We start from the raw sequence: 25,707 nt of genomic DNA, 5'->3' as shown, positions 1-25,707 counted from the left end.
CCACTAGATTAGCTAGATACAGAGTGTAGACACAGAGGTTCTCCAAGTCCCCACCAGAGTAGCTAGATACAGAGTGCCGATTGCTGTATTTACAATCTCTTAGCTAGACTTAAAGGGTCTCCAAGTCCCCATCAGACTCAGGAGCCCAGCTGGCTTCAACCAGTGGATCCCACACCTGGTTGAAGGCAGGTTGAAGGCAGGTGGAGCTGCCTGCCGGTCCTGTGCCCCGCGCCCGCACTCCTCAGCCCTTGGGTGGTCGATGGGACTGGGCGCTGTGGAGCAGGGGGCAGCGCTCCTTGGGGAGGCTGGGGCTGCACAGGAGCCCATGGGAGGGGTCGAGGGAGGGGTGGGGGCAGAGGAGGCTCCGGCATGGTGGGCTGCAGGTCCGGAGCCCTGCCCTGCAGGAAGGCAGCTAAAGCCCGGCAAGAAATTGAGCACAGCAGCTGCTGGCCCAGGTGCTAAGCCCCTCACTGCCTGGTGCCGGCTGGCTGCTCTGAGTATGGGGCCCCCGAGCCCACGCCCACCCGGAACTCACGCTGGCCGCAAGCACCCCTACGCAGCTCCGGTTCCCACCCGCGCGTCTCCCTCCACACCTCCCCGTAAGCTGAGGGAGCCGGCTCCGGCCTTGGCCAGCTCAGAAAGGGGCTCCCGCAGTGCAGCGGCAGGCTGAAGGGCTCCTCAAGTGCTGCCAAAGTGGGAGTCCAGGCAGAGGAGGTGCCCAGAGCGACGGAGGGCTGTGAGGGCTGCCAGCACGCTGTCACCTCTCAATATCTTCCAGGGAGGAAAGGTGCTGGGAAAGGATGGGCTGCACAGGACCTTCCACCTGATTTGTGATGTTTATTTTCTGTCATTGAAAAGTTAAACGGGTGAAAGACCTGAAGCAAGTATGGCAGAGGGTGATCATTGGTACTGTGTGGTGCCGCAGTGTTTTGCTTTTCTCTGTTTAATTTCTGAAAAAAGTCAATGACATATGCAGTTAGCCAGGCAGTTTAAAGATAAACTGTCAGTCACATACTTTAGAGCAGTGTTTTATTCTGTTTTTTATGTTTCTGGGAAGCATCAACTCCTTGGAGAATCTGATTAAGCTAATGATTCTTTTTCTGAAAAAAACTGCTTTTGAAAAATGTTTACAAAGAATGAGAAGGAGCTCCATGAGCCAACGTGGAATGATTTCTTGCATATATATAGTTAAGTGTTAAAAAAAAAAAAAAAAAAGTAAGAGTATCTATAGTATTCCACCCTTCATATAAGAAACAAGGGGATATTTAAAAATTCATGTATTTGCTTATTTGTGCAGAGAAAATACAAGAAAGATAAACCTGAAACTAAAGAGAAACCTAGGGTGAATGGGAAGAAAGGGGCATGAAAATAGCATAATACAGAGGAGAGTGACATTTCTCTGAGCATACTTTTCTGAGTTTTGTCTCTTAGAACTATAGTGATAGCTCACAAACTCAGAAAGTAAATAAGTAATTAAAAGTAACCATGATGTGGGGGAACCCAAAATGGAAAACAAAAATTTACAAATGAAAATTAGCCAGGCATGGTGACGTGCCTGTAATCCCAGCTACTTCAGAGGCTGAGGCGGGAGAATCGCTTGAATGCAGGTGGCGGAGGTTGCAGTGAGCTGTGCCACACTGCACTCCAGCCTGGGTGACAGAGCCATAGTCTAAAAAAAAAGTTACAAGTTACAAATGAGCCTGTGTTACAAGTGAATAATGTAACCACACTGAAGGGCACGTGAAAGAAAAGAACTGAAGTAACTGGAAAACAGTATTTTGGCTGGATACTATGAGGCTAAAGACAACTTTATACAAATACTGTGTGCTATTAGTAAATTTGTTTCTCACAGGGGTATGGGTTAGAAGTTCAGAAACTGCGTATACTAAGATTGAACAAATACAGAAATACATGGTAGATAATAAGAGCCAGCTTTCTCCTTCTTTGAGAAAGAAGTTACAAATAAGAAACAGAGGAAGGTTAGAATGAACCATGTGATGTTAGATTGGAATTGATGTATCAGTATGAACTCATGGCTTTTTAATAGATATGTAGATAGATACAGAATTAAACATAGATTTGTGTGTGTGTGGTGGGGGTGGTTAGTATACATACCTGTATTTTCTAGCTCTGTCTGCTGAGAAGTTCTGGAAGAAATAATACTCCAACAGCAATGAACTTAGAGCCTAGTTTCTGGTTTTAAGTACCATTCCCCAATAAAAGCAACCAGGGCTCCTTGGAGAAAGGTTTGATCCCTAGGGCTGGGCAGAGAAGACACAAGAGGATAGATATCTTGTGTTGCAGAAAGTAGATAATTACTCAAAAAGTTGGAGGCATGTTGAAAGAGCACAAAAACTTACCCAAAGAAGCCCCCAGTGGCCAAATTTGGAACACTTTGAGCAGCAAAATAACTAATGATAGTAGTGGATTATAACCATAGCATAAAAGATACCAATGAGTTGTACTGATACAAGTAATTGAAGGAGTAAATAAATGGGCAGAAGGAACAGGCAGCGCGTAGAACGCTCTGAAAACCATCTTCTGCCAAAAGAGTCAGCAAACTTCCTGTAAAGGACTGGATAGTAAAGATTTGGGTCCTTATGGGTCATATCTCTGGCCCAACCACTCAGCTCTGCTTTTGTAGTGCAGAAGCAATCATAGACATTACCTAAACAAGTGGGCATGGCTATGTTCCAGTAAAACTATTTACAAAAACAAGGGACCTTAGTTTGTTGACCGTGTTCTAGAGACTGCCTCTTTAGAAGATTAGGTGTCTTTCACTGTTTACACAGTAGATCTTGTTGAGTTTTAGGGGTAGGAGGGCTTCAGTTGAGATGATTGTACCCTGTAGCTCTGACAACATATACTTCTTGGTGCAATTTAAGAATTGCAGATTTGGAGAGAGGTGGCTAATTTTGTCTCTTGTTCAGATCTTGTTTTTGTGTGCATATTCTGTATAGTGGTATGTAGTATAGATTTTGCAATCAGACAACTGGCATGGAAAACTAGCTTTGTTTTCACTAGCTGTAGGACATTGGACAAGTCGCTCAACTTCTCTGAGTCTCCATTTCCTCATATGTAAAATAGTAATGTTGTTGTTAGCTATAAGGACAGAATTTTAGATGATCCACTAAGAGGAAAAGAGATATTCTGCATATATCTTCTCTAGGGGGAAAATGGGTGAGTCCGTTTAGGAGTCTATTGTTGGTCTGGGGTGACAGCTATAGGATTGTGGTTGTTAACACCTAGGAAGACCTCCGTGTGGATGGCCGTGGCTGTGAGGACTACCGATGTGTTGAAGTGGAAACCGATGTGGTGTCCAACACCAGTGGGTCTGCCAGGGTCAAGCTGGTGAGTACTGTGACCATGGTTCAAGCCCAGGTGGAGAAATGAGTAGGCCCTAAGGAATGAGCTGCTGACGTTGTCTGGCTTTTGGAATGCAAATTGCTCTTGGGAAAATCGAAGATCTGAGCCAAACTCAGGGAGGGGGGGGTCTATCCAGATCTGAAAAGACTGCTCACCTCCTCCAAAGACCACTTTCCAAGTCTTAGCACTGCTCCTAAAATAGTCCCCCAGGGGTGTATGTCCAGAAGAGGAGGGAGGTGGTGGAGTGCCTGACTGCATATTCTGATTGAGGACTCTACTTGCATGTGTCTGCAGGGTCACACAGACATCTTGGTGGGAGTAAAAGCAGAAATGGGGACACCGAAGCTGGAGAAACCAAATGAAGGCTACTTGGAGTTCTTTGTTGACTGGTCAGTACTGTCTATGTAGATATTTCTAAAGAAAAATGATTTTAAAGATGAAGATTCAGAAAATGAACCTCAAGTTTGCTGTTGAACCCACTTTTATACTTATCATTCAGCCATCCAGCAGGCATTTGCTGACCTCCTCCTATGTGCCAGGTACATAGTCAGGACTGTTGGCTTGAGTCCTGCCCTAGTCTTAACCACCTGGCTATTGCTGGCCTTGTTTTCCCTGTCCAATAAAGGAGGACATCTGCCAGGCAGCCTAGCACATGATTGTGATGAGGGTCAAATGAAATGATTGTGTTATGGTGCTTTGAAAAATATACACAGTAAGAATCATTCAGTCTAAAATGTGCTGTTTCTTTTCCTACTCTAGTTCTGCAGAAAACTGTTCATGATTTGCTTGACAGATGAAGCCTAGGGTCAGCCAAGCAGCCTGACGGGCTGAGGAAGTGGCAGCTAGGCAGGCAGTATGGGTGCTGAGAAGAGAGAGGGCTCTGCAGTGTCTGCAGCCAGCCTTGGGCCAGAATGTCATTTCCTTCTCTGGCCGGCTTTGTGATCTCAGGCTGGTTACTCAGTCTCACTGTGGCCAAATTTCTTCATCTAAAAAATGAGGGTAATAAATAATACCATGGTGATGAAGAGGAAATGAATAGAGTGAGTACCTAGCACAGTGACTGACTCCCAGTGGGCTTTCAATAAGTGTTATTTCTCCTTATTTTGTCAGTAAGTTCAATAAGTATTATTAGCTCCACATTCTAGGGGTTGGGGCTTTTTATTGGGTTGCTGGCCAGGTCCTGTCTTCTGTCAATTACTTTGCTTCTGGAAGCCAGGCCTTCTCGAAGTGGGTAAGGATCTCTGTGGGCTCATGCTGGGTGTAGATATATAATGTTGACCCTGTATCAAGATCCCCAAGACCACTTCCACATTCAGAGATTTGCTAGACTTAGCATATAGTGATACTCACAGCTAAGGTTTATTACAGCAATGAAAATGCAGTAGCTTATTTGTGACATTTCTGCCCAGGAAAGCCCATTAGAGACTCAGCACCCAAGATTTTTACTGGGGGCTGGTCACATAGACACTCGATGCTTAATACATAATGAAGTTTTCTAAAGGAAAGCAAATGTTCAGCATAAATCATATTATTTGCACAATATAGGCACAGTGGACTACCCCCATCAGTTTACTATTGACTGGGAGCCAGGTTCCCGGATGCCAGCCAAGGGCCAACCCTGCAAACAGACCCTTCTGAAAGTAGCAGCCTTGGACTGCAGTGGCAGCCCTTTTCTGCACAAATGTTAACCCACTTTTGTAGGGTGAGTTACAGTCTTCCAGTCTGAACTTCCATACACGGAAGCTGATTCTCATAGTACTCCTATAAGAGAAATGACAAATGAGTTCAGAGAGGGTAAGTGACTTTCCCAGGGTTACAAAGCTAAAAATGCCAGCTCAGATCTGTCCAACCTGTGAATCTTTGCTCATTTTACTTCATGCAGCCTATGGAAACCAGCTTTGGAGGGCTGCTCTTGGGGAGTCCAAGAACTATCCGTGTTCATTTTTCTGGTCAATTTTTTTTCCAGCCCATTCCTGTCCCCTGCTCTGGTCCCCCAAGTCGTCTCTCCTGGTTCTGCTCATCTTCTCTCACCAGCCTGAGTTGTCCCATGGAATTGGCCCATCCTTTAAGTTACTGTGGATGATGGTAACCTTGTTCAAGCCCCCAGCTTATCTTTTCCTTTGTTCTTGGAGGAAGCGGAATGCCTCTGGTGGCCTTGATCTGCCTAATTCAATGCAGTAAGCAGTCACTGAGGAGCAGACAATGTGTGAGGAACTGTAATTTGCTTTCTTTTTCATCTCCTTCATTACCTTCTACCTCATTCATTTTAGGCAGACCAAAGACATTCAGCCCAACCACACCAAAGAGAGGGTGTTGCCCTCAGACGCTTGGTTTAGGGGATACGTTTCATTGTGGCTCTGTGTCTAAATATGACTCCAAGTTAGCCTGCTGCTCTTATCCCTTTCTTGTCCCAGCTGTAAAGGACGAGTGACTCTAGTGTGAGAGGATCCTTTGAGTTGCCTCTTCCCAAGATCTGGCTTCTGGAAGTAGCCTATCTTTCCTGGCTTAGAGTGGCTGCCTGCTGTTCTCTTTTCCTCCTCTGTGGGTCTCAAAAGGATCCCCACAGGCCCAAGAGCTCCAGTATCTAGATCGTTCTCCTGAATTGATTTCTCAAAGTGGCACACTTTAGCTTCTTTAAGTGGCTCAGCTAATATAATCAGCCCGGCAAGTAGAATCACTATGAGAGAGTCACAAAACCCCATTTCCTGCAGAGATGGAAGAGGTTACCAAGCACTGATGGCTGCCACCTGTATCAGAACCTCAATTGAGTCTTCAAGGAGCATAATTATTTTAATTGCATAAACAAGTGTGTCCTTTTATTCTGAATCAGTGAATAGGAATGGCTTCTGGACACCTGTGGATGTGCCCAGCAATAAGGGTGCCACACACCCACTCCCACCTGGACTCCAGGCATAGGGCCTCTGCTGGAGAGCTCAAGGCATTTGCCTATCCACAGGCTGAAACATAGTTGCTACCCAGTGGAAGGAAATAAATTGGTGGTGATGGTGATGGTGGTGATGGTGGTGAGGGTTTCTTCTGCTGCTCTGAGTCTAGTTTGATTTAACTTCTTGTTAGCAACTTCCAGTTTTAATTAAATTGCCAGGGGTAGAGAGGTCTCAGAAAACTAATTGATTTTCTGCTAACTCATTTCACTTGGTTTTGTCTACTTGGGATGATAATACATGGAGCCAAGATAGATCCTGTCGCCACCTCCATAATTTACCCTGTTTCTTGGGAATGACGAAAAATCTTTGATATAGCCCTCACAGCCCTTTGGAAAGACTGCTGCGCTGACCCTGAGCCCTACCCCAGAGATGCCTGGCAGCACTGTCACTAAACTGGGAGCAAAATCTGACCTTTTCATATCTTTGGTTTGCTGGTTGTAGCTGAGAGTAGGCTATTTTAAATGAGAACTTGGAAACTTTAGGAAAAGGTGGTTTCTATCTAAAGCCCAAAGGAAGGTAAGATTTTAGTGAGCTGGTGTGTCACCCTGCGCTGCCACTAGGCGGCGAGCCATCAAGTTGCTTCTCAGTTCTCTGACCATTGTGTTGATGGGTTTAGGACTGTGGTTTAGCCTCTTAGAGAGGCTTGGGTTTTTAACTAGGGGAGTTTAGGAGAACATTTTTCATTCATAAATGTTTCAAAATACTCTGCACTTGTCACTTCCCTTTGGGATCTTAACTGTTTTTCAATGTGAACACTTGTATTTTTCACTAAAATTGAACCAGAATCTTCAAGCCTGCATTGGTGGTTAGAGTCACTATATCTGGGTTCCTTGCCTGCTTAGTGCTGCTAAAGGGGACACTGTTCCTGGCTGAAGGGCTGGGGGTGGGTACAAAGCAGAGAGGCAACCTGCAGAAGCCTTTTGAGGCTAATTGTAATCAAAGTCTCCCAAGCTGATGAGATAACTCTCGCAGAAACTTCAAACAAAGGCTTGTGATGAAAAGCTCAGAATGTACTTACTATTGGTCTGGTACCCATTTACAGGGAGGCTTCTGCAGGCTCAGAAATGAGCACATGTACACACAGAGGAATCAGCCTTAGGGCCTGTGTTGGGTCTAGATGACTACTGGAGGGGTAAGGCCCAGGTCAGCCCTGCCTAGATAGCCACTAGATCACTTTTTCTGCTGTGGGCCTGGCCTGACCTGGATGTAAGACTTCACAGATTTGTAGGCTAGATTGATTGCCAGGCAAGCAACAGTGGGCCCAGTGTCTAGAGTCCCTTTCCAGGTAGGAATGGCCTTGATCTCAACCTACCCCAGTTAAACCAGAGATGTTCCAAGCAGGATGGTAGAGGTGATGAGTCAGAAGGGGTGGAGAGCTGGGAGGGGTAGCATTCCCAGGATCTTAATTAGTTTATCCAGCTCAGTAAACAATTTCCCACGACTCTGGAAGAGGGACTGGTCATGCTTTATGAAGGGTCAGAATTGGTTTTGGTAAATGCAGAAAGCATTTGGTTTTATGCCCAAAAGACCAAGTGTGTACACCCACCACTGAAGGAGTAGATTGTGATGCATATGAGCAGGCGGCTACAACTACCAGCCTGTGTTTTCTTTCTCTCTCTAACAGAGCAGAGCAGCTTTTTATTTAGGGCTTCCTTGGTCAACATTCCTTGACTCCAACATTTGTTGTCTAGTGATAAGTTCCAAGACCAAAGCATACATTTATTTCCTTAAGGCAAAAGGTAAAACCAAGGAAAGTGAATCTGACTAATGTTAAACTATAAACCAAGCTTGCCAAATTACAGATTCAAGGAGAGTACAGGGAAGCATAGAAGATAAGGGCCAGGCTGCCTGGGTTAGAATTTTAGCTTACCAGGCACAGTCATCATGTGGCCTTGGACAAATTACATAACCTCTCTGTGACTCAGTTTTCTTGTTTCTAGAATGGGGTCCATACCTCCTAGGGTTGTTGTGAACATTAAATGAGTTAATATACCTAAAGGTACTAAGAGTGGTGTCTAGCTCATGCTAAACATTAAAAAAAAAAAAAGGTAAGGTCTCCCTTCTTGTAAAATGAGAGAGTTAGACCATCTGGGGTTTCACGGTGTCATCCCACAGGTCAGATCCCACCTGTGAGATTTTTGTTTCATGTAGGGATGTTTTTTTTTTTAAGGTGGACCTTAAATCAGGGCTAGAAAGTTTGCCGCAGCCTCCATCATTCTCTATTAGTTATATGTGGCCCTTTGTTCAGATACATGTAGTAACCTTGCTGACCCCTATAGGCATGTGGGTTTTTATCCTCTGGATATGGTCTCTAAGGCCTTTTCCAGGTCTACATTTCTGTCTAAATTTGTCAGAAAGAGTCCTTGGGCTATGAGTGCCCAGTAGTGAAGTGGAATCCTCATTTCTCTACTCCAGCCTTTGTCTTCACAAATCAGCAGAAAATGGGGTCTGTGGCTTTCTTATGTTACTTAAAGCATTGTACCCCATCCCCCACCCTGCACAATTGCTTTCGGTTTTCCTAGTCTTCTCCCCAGAGTCACTGCACAGCTACAGCACCATCCAGATACAGGAGAGTTCCATGGGCTCATGAGTCTCTAAACCTTCTCTCTGTCTGACTGCTGGTTATGCTGGAAGAATGGGGGGGTGTGTGTGTGTGTGTGTGTGTGTGTGTGTGTGTGTGTGTGTGTGTGTGTGTGTGTGTGTGTGTGTGTGTGTGTGTGTGTGTGTGTGTGTGTGTGTGTGTGTGTGTGTGTGTGTGTGTGTGTGTGTGTGTGTGTGTTTTAAGCCATTTAAAAATAGGTAAAAATTTCCACTTTAACCCAGTGTGTGTGTGTGTGTGTGTGTGTGTGTGTGTGTGTTTTAAGCCATTTAAAAATAGGTAAAAATTTCCACTTTAACCCAGTGTGTGTGTGTGTGTGTGTGTGTGTGTGTGTGTGTGTGTGTGTTTTAAGCCATTTAAAAATAGGTAAAAATTTCCACTTTAACCCAGTGTCAAAAAAAAACCAGTGGGGCATGGGTTTGTTGTTGTTGTTGTTATTTTGAGACGGAGTTTCACTCTTGTTGACCAGGCTGGAGTGCAATGGTTCGATCTCAGCTCACCGCAACCTCTGCCTCGGGTTCAAGTGATTCTTGTGCCTCAGCCTCCTGAGTAGCTGGGATTACAGGCATGTGCCACCACGCCCAGATAATTTTTGTATTATTTGTAGAGACGGGGTTTCTCCATGTTGGTCAGGCTGGTCTCGAACCCCCGACCTCAGGTGATCCACCCTCCTTGGCCTCCGAAAGTGCTGGGATTGCAGGCGTGAGCCACTATGCCTGGCTAGGGGCATGCATGGTTTTATAGGTAGATTAATTTAGACAGTTGGACCTGGGAAGCTCTGTAAGTCGTCTCCCAAGGCTGTAGAAGAGTTAGTGCATTAATCCCAAAGAAATTAGTCACACCCAGGAGGATGTGCCCACTACATTCAGGGAAAGGTAAACATTTTGAGCGTAAGCATCTCTGGCTGCATTTGTGTACACAGAAATCTCTGTAGATGTATTTTTAAGCACTTAAGACCCGGGACTTAATATTGATTGCTTAGTGTTTAAATTAGAAACAGGTTGTGTTTTGCTGGCTGTGCAAAGTAAAAACCTGGTCCCTGTTGACTTGATTATTTCACCATAAATGAGCTGCTTTTCTTGGCTCAGTGCCTGAGTCCAGCAAAGGCAGGGAACAGCGAGGTTGCTATGGCAGTAAGGAAGTCTCTTTTGGGGACTTTAAAGGGGATTCTGCTGGCTCACAGTGGTAAAGGAAGAATACATAATTAGAGAGGCAAAATTTTATGTAACAACATAGTCTGGTTATTTTGGGATTCATTCTTCCACCTATATTACTAAGAGAGATTTCTTTTAGTGTTATACAAATGGGGTGGGCACTGCCATGGGCCTTCACACAGGTTTTGCTTTGCCTGGAATCTTCCTGCCTCTCTGGCCTGACCAACTCTGCTCATCCCAGGTTTGAGGTCTCCTTTAAACCTGAATGCTGATTGACACTCTTGTGCTCCCCTCCCCCTTCCACCTCAATGTTTGCTCCCTATCGTGAAGCTCCCCTACCTCACTGGAACTGCTGGCTTTGGGTCTGCATCCACCTCACTTAGTCTCTAGGTCTCTGGTAGCTGGTGCAGGGCTGGGTACCTTCCAGATGGGCAAGGGATCAGAAGGCTTTAATATGTGATTTTATAGAGTCCGTGCTGAAACCACTGGCTTCTTACCTTTCTAGTCCTTTATTGTTACAGTAAAATGATTACTATAATGTTACTTACCTCATGTACATATTAAGGGTTTGTTTGTATTAAGCCAAAACTCTCGGAAATGTCCTGTTAAACACGTCAGTGTTTTTAGGGTGGATAATGTTGAATCCTGTTAGTTTTGTTGAGGTTATTGGGCATAAATATCAAGAAGCCAAAAAGGGGAAAAAAAGTTTTTCTCTTGAAAAATATCAAATGAAGGAGGTAACCTACTACTTATGAGCCAACAATCTTTCCCTTGCTTTCTTTCATTTTCCTTCTCTTCAGTACAGTGATATCTAAAGTTTCTGACAAAGCTCTGACATACTATCATACATGTCTTTTAAGTTATTCCAGAAAGGTTATTGTACTTACATTGTGGTTTTTATATTGAGAGTATCGTAGTGTGTTCTAAAGCTGTGAAAGTAGAGGTGGTGTATATGACGAAACCCCTCTGTAACCCAGACTGCTTCATTCCCTAGGCCTCTCGGTTTCCTGGGCCTGCCAGACAAGAGTATTTATTATACTCTGAAGATAAGAGAGTTAATTATTATTGGCTGAGGTTCACATTACCATCACTCTCCTGTTTCTCTTTGACTAAAGATGGCTTCTGTTAGACGCTATTGGGAAATCCCATCACACACACTGACAAATCCAGGTCACAGTGCTGGTCTGGTTCATTACATGTGTTTGGAGTCAGGAAAAGTGGCAGATGCCATCCTTTCCTTATCTCAGTGACTTTCTGTCGAGCAGCTGGCTCTTGCAGCATTCTACAGGGAAACTGGAATAAAGCTTTGCCTCTTTGCTTTTTGCACTTGGAAGGACTCACCCAGTTTTTTTGTTTCTGTTTTGTATAGTTCAGCCAGTGCTACCCCTGAATTTGAAGGTAGAGGAGGTGATGACCTTGGCACCGAGATCGCTAACACCCTCTATCGGATATTTAACAATAAAAGCAGTGTCGACCTAAAGACCCTCTGCATTAGTCCTCGGGAGCACTGCTGGATTCTCTATGTGGATGTGCTGGTGAGTATCGTTGTGCTTGTACTGGCCACATTCTAACTTTGTTGGAAAGACTAGTTGGCCTACTTTCCTTCCAGCACTTTTTTCCTCTTCAGGTGGATGCTTTCAACTTATAGGGTGGGATTAGTTGGGAAAAGATGGTCTCCTATAATAATTTTTTTAAAAATTAAATACAACATAGATGTAAGCAGCATATATATAATGCCATTCTATAATAAAGTTTTAGTCATATCATGGTAGCACCTAAAATTGCCCATAAAAATTGTCCAGGAAGAGTAAAACAAGAGATGGTTTCTGGATGTTGCCAGAGTTCATGGGCAGAATTTAAACAGGTTGGTACATTCTGTGTGGAAGGATGATTAGCTCTTTACATGCATTTTCATTTAAATCTTATAAACCTGTTGCAAATGGACACTGTTATATTTCCCATTTATAAGTGAGGAAACTAAGACAGAGAGAGGTAAAGTAACTAGCCCAAGAGGTCTCAGCTTGTGAGTAGTGCTGTTGAGTCTCAAAGCCAGGTCTGTATGATGTGAACACCTGGTTTGACTTCACTGTGCCATCGTTTCTTTTAAACACCTCAGAACCTGCCTGCCCTTAGTTTCCTGGGTGAGGCCCCAGAGGCCCTGCCTCCTCCCACACAGAGTCTACTCCCCTGGGAGTCTTTTGAGTCCAGCCCTTCATTTCTTCCCTTGTACTTTGCCTCCCAAATACTCCTCTACCCAGGTTTTGGCACTCGACAGTAACTTCTCTGTGTAGCTCTAATTAATTTTTTTTTTGAGATGGAGTCTTGCTCTGTCACCCAGGCTGGAGTGCAATGGCATGATCTTGGCTCACTGCAACCTGTGCTTCCCAGGTTCAATCGATTCTCATGTCTCAGCCTCCTGAGTAGCTGGGACTACAGGCACATGTCACCATGCCTGGCTCATTTTTGTATTGTTAGTAGAGATGGGGTTTCATTGTGTTGGCCAGGCATGTCTGGAACTCCTGACCTCAAGTGATCCACCTGCCTTGGCCTCCCAAAGTTCTGGGATTACAGGTGCGAGCCACCGTGCCTGGCCTTAATTTTGCTTTTGTATAATCACGTAGCAGTTGGTTGCTTGTTTATATACAGGCTCTTGTTGGGTCTGTTTTGAACCATGAGATTAGCAACTACATCTTCCACTTCAGATTAAGGACAAAAAGCTAAGCTATTGGCCAAATAGATTCTTTAATAAATATGCAGATAAAGGAGATCTGTGAACTGATGGTGAACTTCATGAAAAGAAACAGCCTGGCTTTGCATGTTGGCTCTATTGAGACAGGGTAGAGCTTTCTAGATATTTTTTAATTAATTTGATATTGGATGGAGCATAGTCAAAAGGTAGCAGTGGTAACCATTATCTAGCAGGTTACTGTTGCGATGCTACCACTAATAGGTAAAAATAATGAAATTACAAATCTATTTGCTTTTTTTCCATCTCTGATAAGTGGGATGTACCTTGTAGTATGATTCCTACTAAGTTGGCAATTTTTCAGGTCCTGGGTTTGAGGAGGTGGGACCTGGCAGCCTGTAGTCCTTACTGAGGATGGTAGAGGCAGGCTTCATAGTTGCCCAGGGAGGTGCAGCCCCATGACATGAACTCTCCAGTTCCATCCTGTGTCTGAAGAACTTTATGTCCCCTCCCCTCCCCCACTAGAGAAAGTTAAGACACAAGTGTTGTGGCACACTGCATTTGTCCTTTTGTAATCCTGTGTTCATCCTCAGTATTCATGCACGCTTGTAGTTTTGTGGGATGACCCAGTGGTGGGGACTGATGTGCTTTTGATTCAGTCAGTTAAAGTCAAAGCAACAGAAGCCTGTTCTATTAGGGAAGGCTTTTACAAAACTGATGACTACTGGGACATTATCTGAGCTCAGAAGCAGCCCTCTTCAGTGAGCAGGGGATACATGGTGTGCAGGAGTATCCAGGGGAATGTGCATTGTGTCCCTGTCATCTGTAGACCTTTCTTTTTAAGACTCCTGGCATTTGGATTTCTTCTGAAATATTTTTTTAAGGGTTTTGCTTATTTTGGAAGAAGACGTGAGCTTTTAAAATGTCATTTTCTGACCGGGCACAGTGGCTCACGCCTGTAATCCCAGCACTTTGGGATGCCAAGGCAGATGGATTCCCTGAGGTCAGGAGTTCGAGACCAGCCTGGACAACATGGTGAAACCCTGTCTCTACTAAAAATACAAAAATTAGCTGGGCATGGTGGTGCACACCTGTAATCCCAGCTACTGGGGAGACTGAAGCAAGAGAATTGCTTGAACCTGGGAGGTGGAGGTTGCAGTGAGCCGAGATGGTGCCACTGCACTCCATCCTGGGCAACAGAGTGAGAATCCATCTTTAAAAAAAAAAAAGTTGTCATCTTCAGAAAAGTTTTTAATGAATTAGAAAAGCATTTTTGAAAATTATATTATTGATGAGGCTGATCGATTTTTGGCATTCACATAATTTTCATCAGTGGATGGGTGATATACTGAATAGGTTAAGTCCATGTTTGAAGCAAGGTGGTGGAAATCTGTGAAGCAATCCTTGAAGCAAGATAGTAGAAAAGAAACCCCCTAATTTCTTTTTACCCACTGGTCTCGTTAGTCCTCAGACAAAGCCCATGTTCAAACAGATATTTGCTGGGCACCCTGCCATGTTTTCATACTTACTTACTTCAAACCTATTACAGTCAGATGACCCACCTGTTTCCAGTATTGGTTTTTTTTTCCCCAGTTTGGTTATTTTATGAGAGTGAAAATTTAACTTCATGGAAATTTCACTTTGCTTTGCTCTTTATACTTCTCTAATGGCATTAGTTTTTACTCCAAGAGGGAAAACTGTTAGAACTTTGCTGCACTAACAACACACAGCTGACCTTTGGTGGGGTGATTGGTCACAAGTCTGTCTTTTGATGGGTTCTTTCACAATTAATCACTAACCTTCTTCCTCATAGCACCCCTTCTGTTGGGCTCTGGGGATAAAAGGATGAACAAAACTACAGAGTCCCAGCCTTTAGGAGTTCACAGTTCAACTGAAGAGGAGATAGACTCTAAACAAAAACAGAACTACATGACTTTTCTTTCTATGTGTGACTTCTCACCTTTCTTATTTGGGGCAGCCCAGTCGGCTTTATTCCATAACCTCAGGCCACGGCCTCTCTAAAATGAGGACAGAGGATATGCCACCTTCCAGTTAAATGTGCTCTAATTTTCCCTGCTAGATGAGCACACGTAAGTGCACTCAACACTTTCGCTCATGGACAGAAGCTTGTCTGAGAGACCTTAGTCTTCATTATAAGTAATGTAAAACATGTAGTATTTCATGTCTGAGCATCAGATATACATTGATCATTACATGTGAGAGGTAATTACACTAGTAAATGTGAACCTAGTAGCAGCCGCAACATCGGTAGCCACCGTTTTCTCCTTGTTTGGAGGCCAGGCATATGTTAGCAAAGATTGGAGTAACACTTGGAGTAGAATTGGGAGCTATCTGGGGCAAAATAAAGGTGATCAGTCCCACCTTCAGGGCAGCCTCAACTGCCTGAAGTGCCTGTGAGAGGAGCCCACCACAAGCCGTGGCCTCTGAGTGTTGGTACCACAGCCCTGCCAACTGTGACCTTGTGTGCATGGGCCACGTAAACACAGCTATGACAAGGCAGTGCCTGTAATTAGGGTGAAGGACTGTGTCAGTGAGTTGCAGTCACTGCATGGCTAGCCAGGAGAGCAGCCACATGTTATCTTTATTTTATAAACACACAGTCAGCATTTCTTAGAAATCAGTGTCCTTGACCACAGAATAGATTTAGGGAAAGAAAAAAAAAAATCAGTGTCCTGGCCGGGCGTGGTGGCTCATGCCTATACTCCAGCAGTTTGGGAGGCTGAGGTAGGCAGATCACTTTTGGTCAGGAGTTCAAGACCAGCCTGGCCAACATGGTGAAACACAAAAATACAAAAATTAGCTGGGGGTGGTGGCACACACCTGTAATCCCAGCTGTTCGGGAGGCTGAGGAGGGAGAATTGCTTGAACCTGGGAGGCAGAGGTTGCAGTTAGCCAAGATTGCACCACTGCACTCCAGCCTGAGTGACAGAGCAAGACTCTGTCTCAAAAACAAAGCAGTGTCCTTTAACTGGGGTAATACTTAAAGTAATAAATGATGCTTGGTTTTTTTTCCTTTTTCAATTCCTGTCTCCCTTAGCTGCTGGAATGTGGTGGAAATTTGTTTGATGCCATTTCCATTGCTGTAAAGGCTGCTCTCTTCAATACAAGGTAAGTCTTCCTGGAAACAGCTCTGCGAACCTGTGGAGAACCAGAGCAGACACTTGTAATGGAACACTGGGAAATTTCTATTGTAGCTCATATGTGAAGATAACAGGGGGTTTTAACATTGAAAATGGTGACATCTAACGTTAAACTCCAGAAAAGATAGATTTCGTAAATTAAAACTACATATATACATACATTCTGTATTTATTTTTTGTATTGTTATTTTTATAAATAGACACCTACCATTTAGAAAAATATTAGAAAACTACAGAGAAGCCAAGAAGAGTAGACACCACCTACAGGCCAACTATCCAAATACTATTACTGGGTGAACTCTATGGGGGCAAGGATTTTGCCTGTTTTGTACTTGCCTATATTCCTAGCACCATGAACAGTACCTGACACATAGTAAGTGCTTGCATATTGCTTGATTGTACACGTTTGTTCTAAAAGCAGGGTAACAGGCTTCCCTTTGGTTTAAGAAGAGGAAATGGCTATTCCACATGGTTCAGCTTTCCAAACAGGTTGTGTAGAAGGGACAAGTTGCTATGCTTTTTTGGAGTTGACATTTATTCTGACTGTTTGATTATTAACCTTTCCCCCTTTTATGCTCCAAGTACTTTGAGGAAAATTTGCAGCATTTATGAGTAAATACGTGGGATAGGGTGTTCATCCTATGAGAGAGCCTACATTAAGGTAACAGAGGATCCTATTAAAAACCGAGGATTAGAAACTTCTAGGGATATAACCTAAGGACATAATTGAATAAATGAGCAAAGATGTTTATTCTAGGATGTTCATCACATCCTGGAGTAAACATTACACTGCTTTGTAATGGTAAGAAACTGGAAACAACCTGAGTTTCACAATGGAGGGGGATTGAAGTCCACACAGTAGCCTATTTAAAGGCATGTTAATGTGGACAATCGTTCACTAAATGCAGTCCCTTCATCCTGGTTTTTGTTTGTTGGTTTGTTGTATTTTACTTTGGTAGTTGTTATATTTAATGTGTCTGGAAATAAATATGTACCCCCAAGTAATCATTGTAATTATTTTTCGGTGCTCATATTTTGGCCAACATAACATTTACCTGTTTTTTAGAGCTTTTCTATGATGAGTTTAGACTCCCTGTGTAATTTAGAGCAGACAAAAATTGCAGGCTGGAATATTTGCTGAGAATGAAAGCTGTAGAGTCCCCCACCCCTAGCTGTGCCACTAGGCTCCTTGTTGAGACTATCTGAAATGTGAGCCTGGCACTCTTGGCCACCATGGGAGCTTGCGTGCCAGATCCCACAGCAGTGGCTGGTGCTCGGGCCCTGTTGGGGAAGGAAAGGAAGCTGTCATGTGATATATCTTGAGCCTCAGAAATGACTCCCCGTCTGCCAGCTGGTTCCTATAGGCACCCAGGCAAAAAGAGAGATTGGGAACCAGACAAGGCTGTTTAGCTGTGGGGGAGTTGCTGGCCAAACTGTATACCAGAAAGGTTAACCCAGCTGCTCAGGTGGGGGAGGACACCTGTCATGGGCACAGCCATAGTCTCATCCTCAGACCAAGAACAGCCCTGCAGGCGGCAAGGAATGGGGACTCTAAGGCATCAAGTCCCCCTGGTATGTGGAGAGACTGTTGGCATATTCAGGGTCCTTTAGAAGGGTAAAGGCCACCTGAGGGTATTCTTTAGCCCTTCTGCCCAGTCATGTTGTAGCCAAAGGGTTGGGAAATTGGGAGATACTCTGTGTGTGTATGTGTGTGTAAGTGTGTAAATGGTTGACTGACTTGTTCAAATAGGATATTACTTAGTATTTAAGAACTTCCTGTGATGGGAAGGCTCCAACTGGGGAAGACCCTTGCAGAACTCCTTGGCCCTTGTCAACATTCTCTGGCTGAAGCTCCCCTGATCTGATCTAGATGTTGTCTTGTGTATGGATGGCCAGCAGGGCTCAATCATGGGGGGTTTTGTTAGAGGAACTGGGAAAAGTACCAATGCTGTTTCCATTACAGTAGCTGGATGGACCGCCTCTTCCTTCCTGGCTCCTCCAACCCAGCCTGGAGTGAATTGACTTCATAGGTTAAATGTGTTTTTCAGTACCCAGCTGAAGAAACAGAATGTTGCCAGCACCCCAGAAGCATCCCACACCTTCTGTACCCCCATGCATTTACACTCACTGATGATAACCAGCATCTTAATAGATTACTTTTGTACTTGATAAAAATGGTGTCATATACTATGTTCTGTTTTGTGTCTGCCTCATTCACTAAGCATTGTGTTTTGAGAGATCTGTGTTGCTGCCTTAGTCATAGCTTGCTTTTTGCTGTATGGTGTTCCATTGTGTGACTTTGTCCAGTCCGCTGTTTATCCAGTCTACTGTCCAGTCTGCCATTGTTTATCAGTCTACTGTTGATGGCCATCTGGTTCATTTCCAGTTTGAGGCTATTACAAACAGGGATGGGCATCATGAACATTTTGTGCATGTCGTTGGTGCACATATTTCTCTATTTCTGTTAGGGAGGAGTGTTCTGGGTTATAGGGTATGGCTATCTTTAGTTATGGTAGATGCTGCCAGTTTCACAAAGTGTTTTACCAGTTAACACTTCCACCAGCAGTGTATATAAGAGTTCTGGGTTGTTTCACATTTTCGTCAACTCTTGCTTTTTTTTTGAGTTGGAGTCTCACTCTCTCTCCCAGGCTGGACTGCAGTGGCGTGATCTCAGTTCACTGCAACCTCCACCTCCCAGGTTCAAGCAATTCTCTTACCTCAGCCTCCCAAGTAGCTGGGATTACAGATGTGCGCCACCACACCCAGCTAATTTTTGTATTTTTAGTAGAGATGGGGTTTCACCATCTTGGCCAGGCTGGTCTCGAACTCCTGAGCTCAGGTGGTCCTCCCACCTTGGCCTCTGAAAGTACTGGGATTACAGGCATGAGCCACCATGCCCGGCCTTTTTTTTTTTTAAATAGTTATTTTGGTTGTGCCTTGGTATCACAGTGTAGTTTTAATTTGCATTTTTAATAGATATTTAAATTGAGCACCTTTTCTTGGTTTATTGGCTACTCAGACAGTCTCTTTTATGAAGACATCCAAATATATTCTGCGTTTGAGTCTTTTGTACATTTTTCTATTGGGCTGTCTTTTTTTGTTTAATAGGAATTCTTTATGTAATCTGTCAGATAGTATTTTCTCTCCCCAGATTATATTTTTAGTTTTTAAATGATGTCTTCTGATACACAGAAGTTCATGATGTTATAATTGAATATGTAACTTTTTTCCCTTTCTGTATCCTGTTCAAGAAATAGTTGTCTACTCCAAGGTCATGCAGATTTTTTTTCTAAACGCTTTATTGTCTTGTCTTTTATTTTTTATATCTATGGTCTATTTGGTATGGCTTTGTATGTGCGGTGTGAGGTAGGGATTGAGATTCTTTTTTTTCCATTGGGATATCTGATTGACCCAGCATCATTTTCTAAAAGATGCCTTTCCTCATTGCACTGCGGTGCCTCCTGTGTGCTTTTGACAGGGATGACAGGGATGAGGACGATAAAGAATAGGCATAGTGTGTCTTTCTCTTGTGAGACACAGGGATTCCAACTCCTATTCTCAATCTTAAAAAGAAGTTATTTTTCCTCCTCCAAGTGGGAATTTTAATAGTGCTTCTGCTTCCAGGATACCAAGGGTTCGAGTTCTGGAGGATGAAGAGGGGTCGAAGGACATTGAATTGTCTGATGACCCTTATGACTGCATACGACTAAGTGTGGAGAATATCCCCTGCATTGTCACTCTGTGCAAGGTATAAGCTTGTATTTTATGGTTTTTGTCTTCCCTGTGGGTGTGGGTCTCCTCTAATCCCAACCTGCTGAGGTTACTTAATAAGTTAAGAAGTTGTAATATCACACACCATATAGAAGTAGCTTTTACCCAAATCCAATAATTTGGTTATACTAGAAACCACTACCATGAGTAGCTCTTTCTTTTCTTTTTAATTGGAAGATACGATGTGGTCCTGGGAGTCATGAGTGTGTTTGTAGTAATAGTAGCCAGAGTTTGTTAAGCTCCTTCCACATACCATGTGCTTTGCTAAAGCACCATGTCCTTTAATTACCTCAATTCTATGGGGTCTGGGGTGGTTGAGTAGTGGCAGGGTGGCGAACACTGTCCCCCCTATGAAATGGGAGGTTGGAGCAGGTCTTGGGTATCATGAGTGGTTTTCACAGAGGGCTGTGGAGCAGAACAGAGGGCTGTGGAGCTGAACATCAGGCTGATGTGATATGTAACTAATGCTGCCCCAGGCTGTGCAAAGAGGCCTCTATTGGCTATTGACTGGGATTGTAGCTAATTCCACTCAGGATTCATTATCTCAAAATAAAGCTAAACAAAAAAAAATAAAAATAAAAAAAATAAAGCTAAACAGGTCAGGTTTAATTCCACTGAAATCACTTCATGAACAGGATGCGGTGAAGTGTTCAGACAGCAGGATGGCAGGATGTTGGGTCTTGGTTTCTTTTTTTATTTTATTTTATTTTATTTTATTTTTTTTGAGACAGTCTTGCTACAACACCCAGGCTGGAGTGCGATGGCACAATCTCGGCTCACTGCAACCTCTGCCTCCCAGGTTCAAGCAATTCTTCGGCCTCAGCCTCCCAAGTAGCTGAGATTACAGGCACGTGCCATCATGCCTGGCTAATTTTTGTATTTTTAGTAGAGATGGTGTTTCACCATGTTGGCCAGGCTGGTCTCAAAACTCCTGACCTCGGGTGATCTGCCCACCTCGGCCTCCCAAAGTGCTGGGATTATAGGCATGAGCCACCGCACCTAGCCGGCTTGTTCTTTCTTGTTGTTTATTTGTTTTGAGACAAGGTGTTGCTATGTTGCCCAGGCTGGAGTGCAGTAGCACAATCTAGGCTCACTGCAACCTCTGCTGCAAACCCCCACCTGCCCCGGCTCAACCTCAAGCGACCCTTCCACCTCAGCCTCCCAAGTAGCTGGTACCACAGGCTCACACCACCATATCTGGCTATTTTTTTGTATTTTTGGTGGAGACAGGGTCTTGCCATGTTGCCTGGGCTGGTCTCAAACTCCTGAGCTCAAGCAATCCATTTTCCTCAGCCTCCCAAAGTGCTGGGAGGCATGAGCCACTGCGCCCAGCCTTTGGCTTGTTCTTGAGTATGTCCCTTAGCATGAACTCTCGTGATTCCTCCTTGCCATCAGTGAAACGTCCATGTGGCCTTGTGTGTGAATTTCTCCCTTGTGCCCCTCTGTTGGAAAGCCTTGGTGGCCTTTGTCTTAGATGGTCTCTGAATTCTAGTTTTAAACCCCCCTGCCCTGTTTTTCCATATCGTGTTTTTATTGTACCACCCACACAGTGGCCTGTGAGAATTGTTGAACATTCTCTCAGCTGTTTTCCTCGTGAGCAGAATCTAAAATAAGACCTGGAATGACAGTGCAAATACTTTGCTTGGTGTGGAGATTCCCACCACGAGGCCATCAAGGGTGGGACTCGGGGGCCTGCATGACCCACCGTGTGCCGTGCGCCCTGCCTTTGCAGATTGGCTATCGGCATGTGGTGGATGCTACTCTTCAGGAGGAGGCCTGCTCGCTGGCCAGCTTGCTGGTGTCGGTGACCAGCAAGGGAGTTGTGACGTGCATGAGGAAAGTGGGGAAGGGCAGCCTGGACCCAGAGAGCATCTTCGAGATGATGGAGGTGAGGCCTTGGTTCTGAGGAAGGTGTGGGGACCTGGCCGGGGTGCCTGCTGCTTCCTGCTCCCTTGGTCATACCATGGGGATTCTCCCCATTCACAGCCTTGACCCCAAACTTGGAGGTTTGGGAACAGCTAGTTTGAGCCAGGGGTCTGCTGACCTAATTAAGGGGAGTTGTGGGGTTGGATACTCTGGACTGGGAGGTAAGGAGCCTACCAGTAACCATTAATTATCCTCAGTAAGTACTCCCCCCATCTCACTTCTATGTGTCTAAATAAGACCGTTGGACTTTCATAATGTAAAGAGCCACTCGTAACTCCACAAGTGCAGGCCTTTGTGACTTGATGAGGGAATAGAATTCTTGGCTCACTGCTTCCTGTCCCTTGAAGTGGGTGAGTAAAGGTGGAAGCAGGGGCTGAAGTGTGGCTGTCTCCCAAATTCATTACAGCTCTAGAAGTGTTTAAATGGAGACAAGCAGGGATGGTGAGAAATCTGACCCACTGGAGTTGGGTTGGGTTGCCCCCATCCCTAGCAGAGCCATCAGGGCACTTCTACAGTTCTCTGTACTGTTTGCCTCACATGTCTGTCACCTCACTGGCCTGGAAGCCCCGCAGGGCAGGGACAGGGTCCTGCTCACCTGTTTCCCAGACCTTCTTTCCCCTATATCCACCTCACCTTTCCGACTGATTGACTGACTGAACTTCCAGGAACAGAGTTAGCAGGATCTGATTATTCATACTTTCTTGTAACCTCTATATCACCACACATGCCCAGAGATCATTGCTTAATAGCAAGCACTCTTGTGTTTAGAAACAATGACTTCATACTGAAGAATCCAAGAACATGACATCTTCTTTCTCTCTTTATCATCTTATTTAAAAGGCCAGAATGAGCACTGTATATAGCATGGAGTTCCCAACCATGGGCTGTGAGGGTGTACTGCCCTGGCTGCAAACCTGGCTCTGGGCCATAGTTCCCCTCATCTGCAAAGTGGGACTGATAATAGTAATATCTGCCCAGACACTGCTGAGGTTGTTATTAGGATGATGTGAGGTGTAGAGGTGAAGCAAGTGTCACAGTGCCTGATACGTCATCAGTTCTCAGCTAATGGTAGCTCTTATTCTCTGTGCTCCTTGAAGCACCCTGAGTTCAAATTTCTCCAGACTTAATGCTGCATAAATTCTACCAAAGGCCTCTAGGCAAAGGACTGTCAAACCTTGTTTTAGAAGGTACTCTTCTCCCTCCCAGGAGAGTTTATGAGAGTTTCTCTAAATAGCAACAACAAGTACAGTAAACAAATACCTAAAGTTACTAAAGTATGTGCCAGATACTGTTTTCACTGCTTTAAATATATCATTTAGTCCTCAACAACCTGTGAGGTAACTACTATTATTGTCCTCATTTTTACAGATGAGGAAACTGAGGCACACAGAGGACAAGCAGCTTGCGTACAGGCCTCCCTGCTCATAAATACTGGAGCTAGGATTTAAACCAAGACTGTGTGCGTCCAGAGCCCCTGCTCCCAGCCACTGTGCAATGTCAGCCTTATAAACCAGATCTGCCCTGGCTGTCATGGATGGCAGAACCAGAGCTCTGTTCAGTGAGCTGAGCTTTGTCCTCCCCTCAGGTTTGGGGGATGAGGTCTGCTAACTCTGGACAGGGGACTATAGCTCTGTGGTCCTGTCTTACTATTTATCTCACACAGGGATGCAGCAATCTGGAAAATGACTCGGTGGAGCTGAGAGCTTTGGGGATAGTTGTGCAGGCTGTCACCCCTAGCTTCTGCAGTTGCTTTCCTGCATCTGGATTCAGAGGCATCAAGGCCCTCTCAAGTCCTGGCATCCTGTGCATCTCATCTCCTCTTGCTGTCCTCTCTCCCCACCCTCATGTATATGAATAATCAGTACCCCTATTTGACAGACTCAGACTTTTTTTTCTTTTTCTAATGCTATGGGAAAATCTTTCCAAAGGCCCCTTTTTTTTTTTTTTTGAGATGGAGTCTCACACTATTGCCCAGGCTGGAGTGCAGTGGTGCAATCTCAGCTCACTGCAACCTCCGCCTCCCTGGTTCAAGTGATTCTGCCTCAGCCTCCCGAGTAGCTGGGATTACAGGTGCCCGCCACCACTCCCAGTTAATTTCTTTGTATTTTTAGTAGAGATGGGGTTTCACTATGTTTGCCAGGCTGGTCTTGAACTCCTGACCTCGTGATCTGCCCGCCTCGGCCTCCCACAGTGTTGAGATTACAGGCATCAGCCACTGCATCCAGCCCCGAAAGGCCTTTTTGACCTTTGACCCTGACTTTGCATTTCATAGAGGTGATCACTTCCCAGCCTTTTAGATCGAAATCATCTTTTCATAAGAGTTTCAGTCATACTTGGGATCTCATTCCATGTTACATTTAGGGGCCAGGGGAGAAGACACACAAGTCGTTACTCTGGGGAGAATACACCTGTAACTGAAGAGATTGAGGCAGGGATTTAGGCATGGATGTTTTTATCTCAACATTGTTGAGAATGGAACCAGTGGCAGAGTTGAATCCAAACTGCTATGGGAATGTGAAAGACTTGATAAGGTAGAGATTTGTGGTTGGTTCTTTGTATTCTTAAAATGATTCTTGGGCCCAGAGACAGATAGAATAACAGTTTCATAAAGAAAAATATATTTTTTTATATTGGGGTGGTGGTTTTTTGAGACAGGGTCTTGCTCTGTTATCCAGGCTAGAGTACAGTAGCACAGTCACAGCTCACTGCAGCCCTGACCTCCTGGGCTCCGACAATCCTCCCATCTCAGCCCCCTGAGTAGCTGGGACTATAGGTGCATACCACCATGCCCAGCTAATTTTTAGTTTTTTGTAGAGATGGGGTTTCACTCTGTTGCCCAGGCTGGTCTTGATCTCCTGGCCTCAAACAAAATCCTCTTGCCTTGGCCTCCAAAAGTGCTGGGATTACAAGCATGAGCCACTACTCCTGGCCATATTGAGTTTTGTTTTGTTTTGTTTTGTTTTTGTTTTTGTTTTTTTTTACCTCTCGTGTCTGCTGTGTAGGGACTGATTATTAATTTTGTGGGTTGTCCCTCTTGATGTGTTTTGATTCCAACATTTCACTGCCTTTAGCATTTCAGCATGGCAGTAAACACCAAAGATCCCATCCAGGTACTGACTTTGGTCACACCTGAGCAGTTCTGCTTAGAGGCTTCATGGGAGGTGAATGAGAAGCTGCTTACTAAAATGTCCTTGGCATCATCTGTTTCTTCTCCAGACAGACTCTGGATTCCCTGTGGTCTCCCTATAGTACAGTGTCACCTGGCTGTACCCAAGCCCAGATTTGGTTGACAACTTTGTTGCTTGTTGCAGTGGCAGCAGGATAATGAAGCATGAGCTAATGGCCAGGGCAGGCTTTGCTGCTGTCTCTTTGTTGCCTGGTGGGAGCTGGTGTTTGTCTCTCTTTATTTTTTTGATATGACGATTTTTCCAAAATTTATTATGTTGTTGGGGTTTGTGGTTTTTGTTTTAATTTGCTTTAATTAAATAAAAGTCCTCTAAGGCAGATGGAATGTGTACAATGTCAGAAAGACTAGCTGGCAGAAAGGGATGCTTTTCTGGTCAGTGTGTGTGTGCCTTACAAGGGGGCGTGTGCTCTCTCCCATCCCTTCTCCACAGACTGGCAAGCGTGTGGGCAAGGTGCTGCATGCCTCCTTGCAGAGTGTTCTGCACAAGGAAGAAAGCCTGGGGCCCAAGAGACAGAAAGTTGGATTCCTGGGATGATTTGCACATCAACTGCTCAACTGTGGATTGTTTTTTATTTTTCCTTTTAAACCGGTTTGTATATATTTTTCTTCGCTGTTACGAATTTACAGCAACATTTGTACATGTAAAATTAAAGGCTATTTTCTGGTCTGGTTTGGTATGTCTAGAGTTCTTCAGTTGAAGCCAAGGCACCATTCAGTGACCCCTCTGGGTCTGGCCCTTATCTAGTGAGTGGCAGACAAATCCAGAGCTCTGCCACCAAGGGAGACCCCACAAGCTGGAGTAAAGACCTGACAGAAACTGGTTTGAAGGAAATGCTTATGATATGTATTTTGTGAATTTTTTTCCCCTTGAAGAACTTTAAAAATAAGAATCACAAGGAAAAGTTCATTCAC

At 44.5% G+C, this 25,707-nt stretch overlaps 1 protein-coding gene across 1 annotated transcript in view; it reads left to right on the top strand.

Moving 5' to 3' along the window:
- Positions 1 to 25,462, top strand: part of EXOSC7 (exosome component 7) — a 35,371-nt gene extending 9,909 nt beyond the window's left edge. Inside the window, exons 2-8 of the mRNA XM_002813868.6 lie at positions 3,250 to 3,351; positions 3,661 to 3,755; positions 11,434 to 11,599; positions 15,809 to 15,879; positions 19,536 to 19,659; positions 21,415 to 21,570; positions 25,226 to 25,462. Coding sequence (XP_002813914.4) covers positions 3,250 to 3,351; positions 3,661 to 3,755; positions 11,434 to 11,599; positions 15,809 to 15,879; positions 19,536 to 19,659; positions 21,415 to 21,570; positions 25,226 to 25,330 — 819 coding nt within the window. The 3' untranslated portion in view covers positions 25,331 to 25,462. The remainder of the gene's footprint in view (positions 1 to 3,249; positions 3,352 to 3,660; positions 3,756 to 11,433; positions 11,600 to 15,808; positions 15,880 to 19,535; positions 19,660 to 21,414; positions 21,571 to 25,225) is intronic.
- The last annotated feature ends 245 nt before the right edge of the window (positions 25,463 to 25,707 follow it).

This window comes from Pongo abelii, chromosome 2 (assembly GCF_028885655.2).
Source record: "Pongo abelii isolate AG06213 chromosome 2, NHGRI_mPonAbe1-v2.0_pri, whole genome shotgun sequence".
Taxonomy (NCBI): domain Eukaryota; kingdom Metazoa; phylum Chordata; class Mammalia; order Primates; family Hominidae; genus Pongo; species Pongo abelii.
Note: the sequence above shows the minus strand (reverse complement) of the source record. Positions and strands in the feature narration are given on the sequence as shown.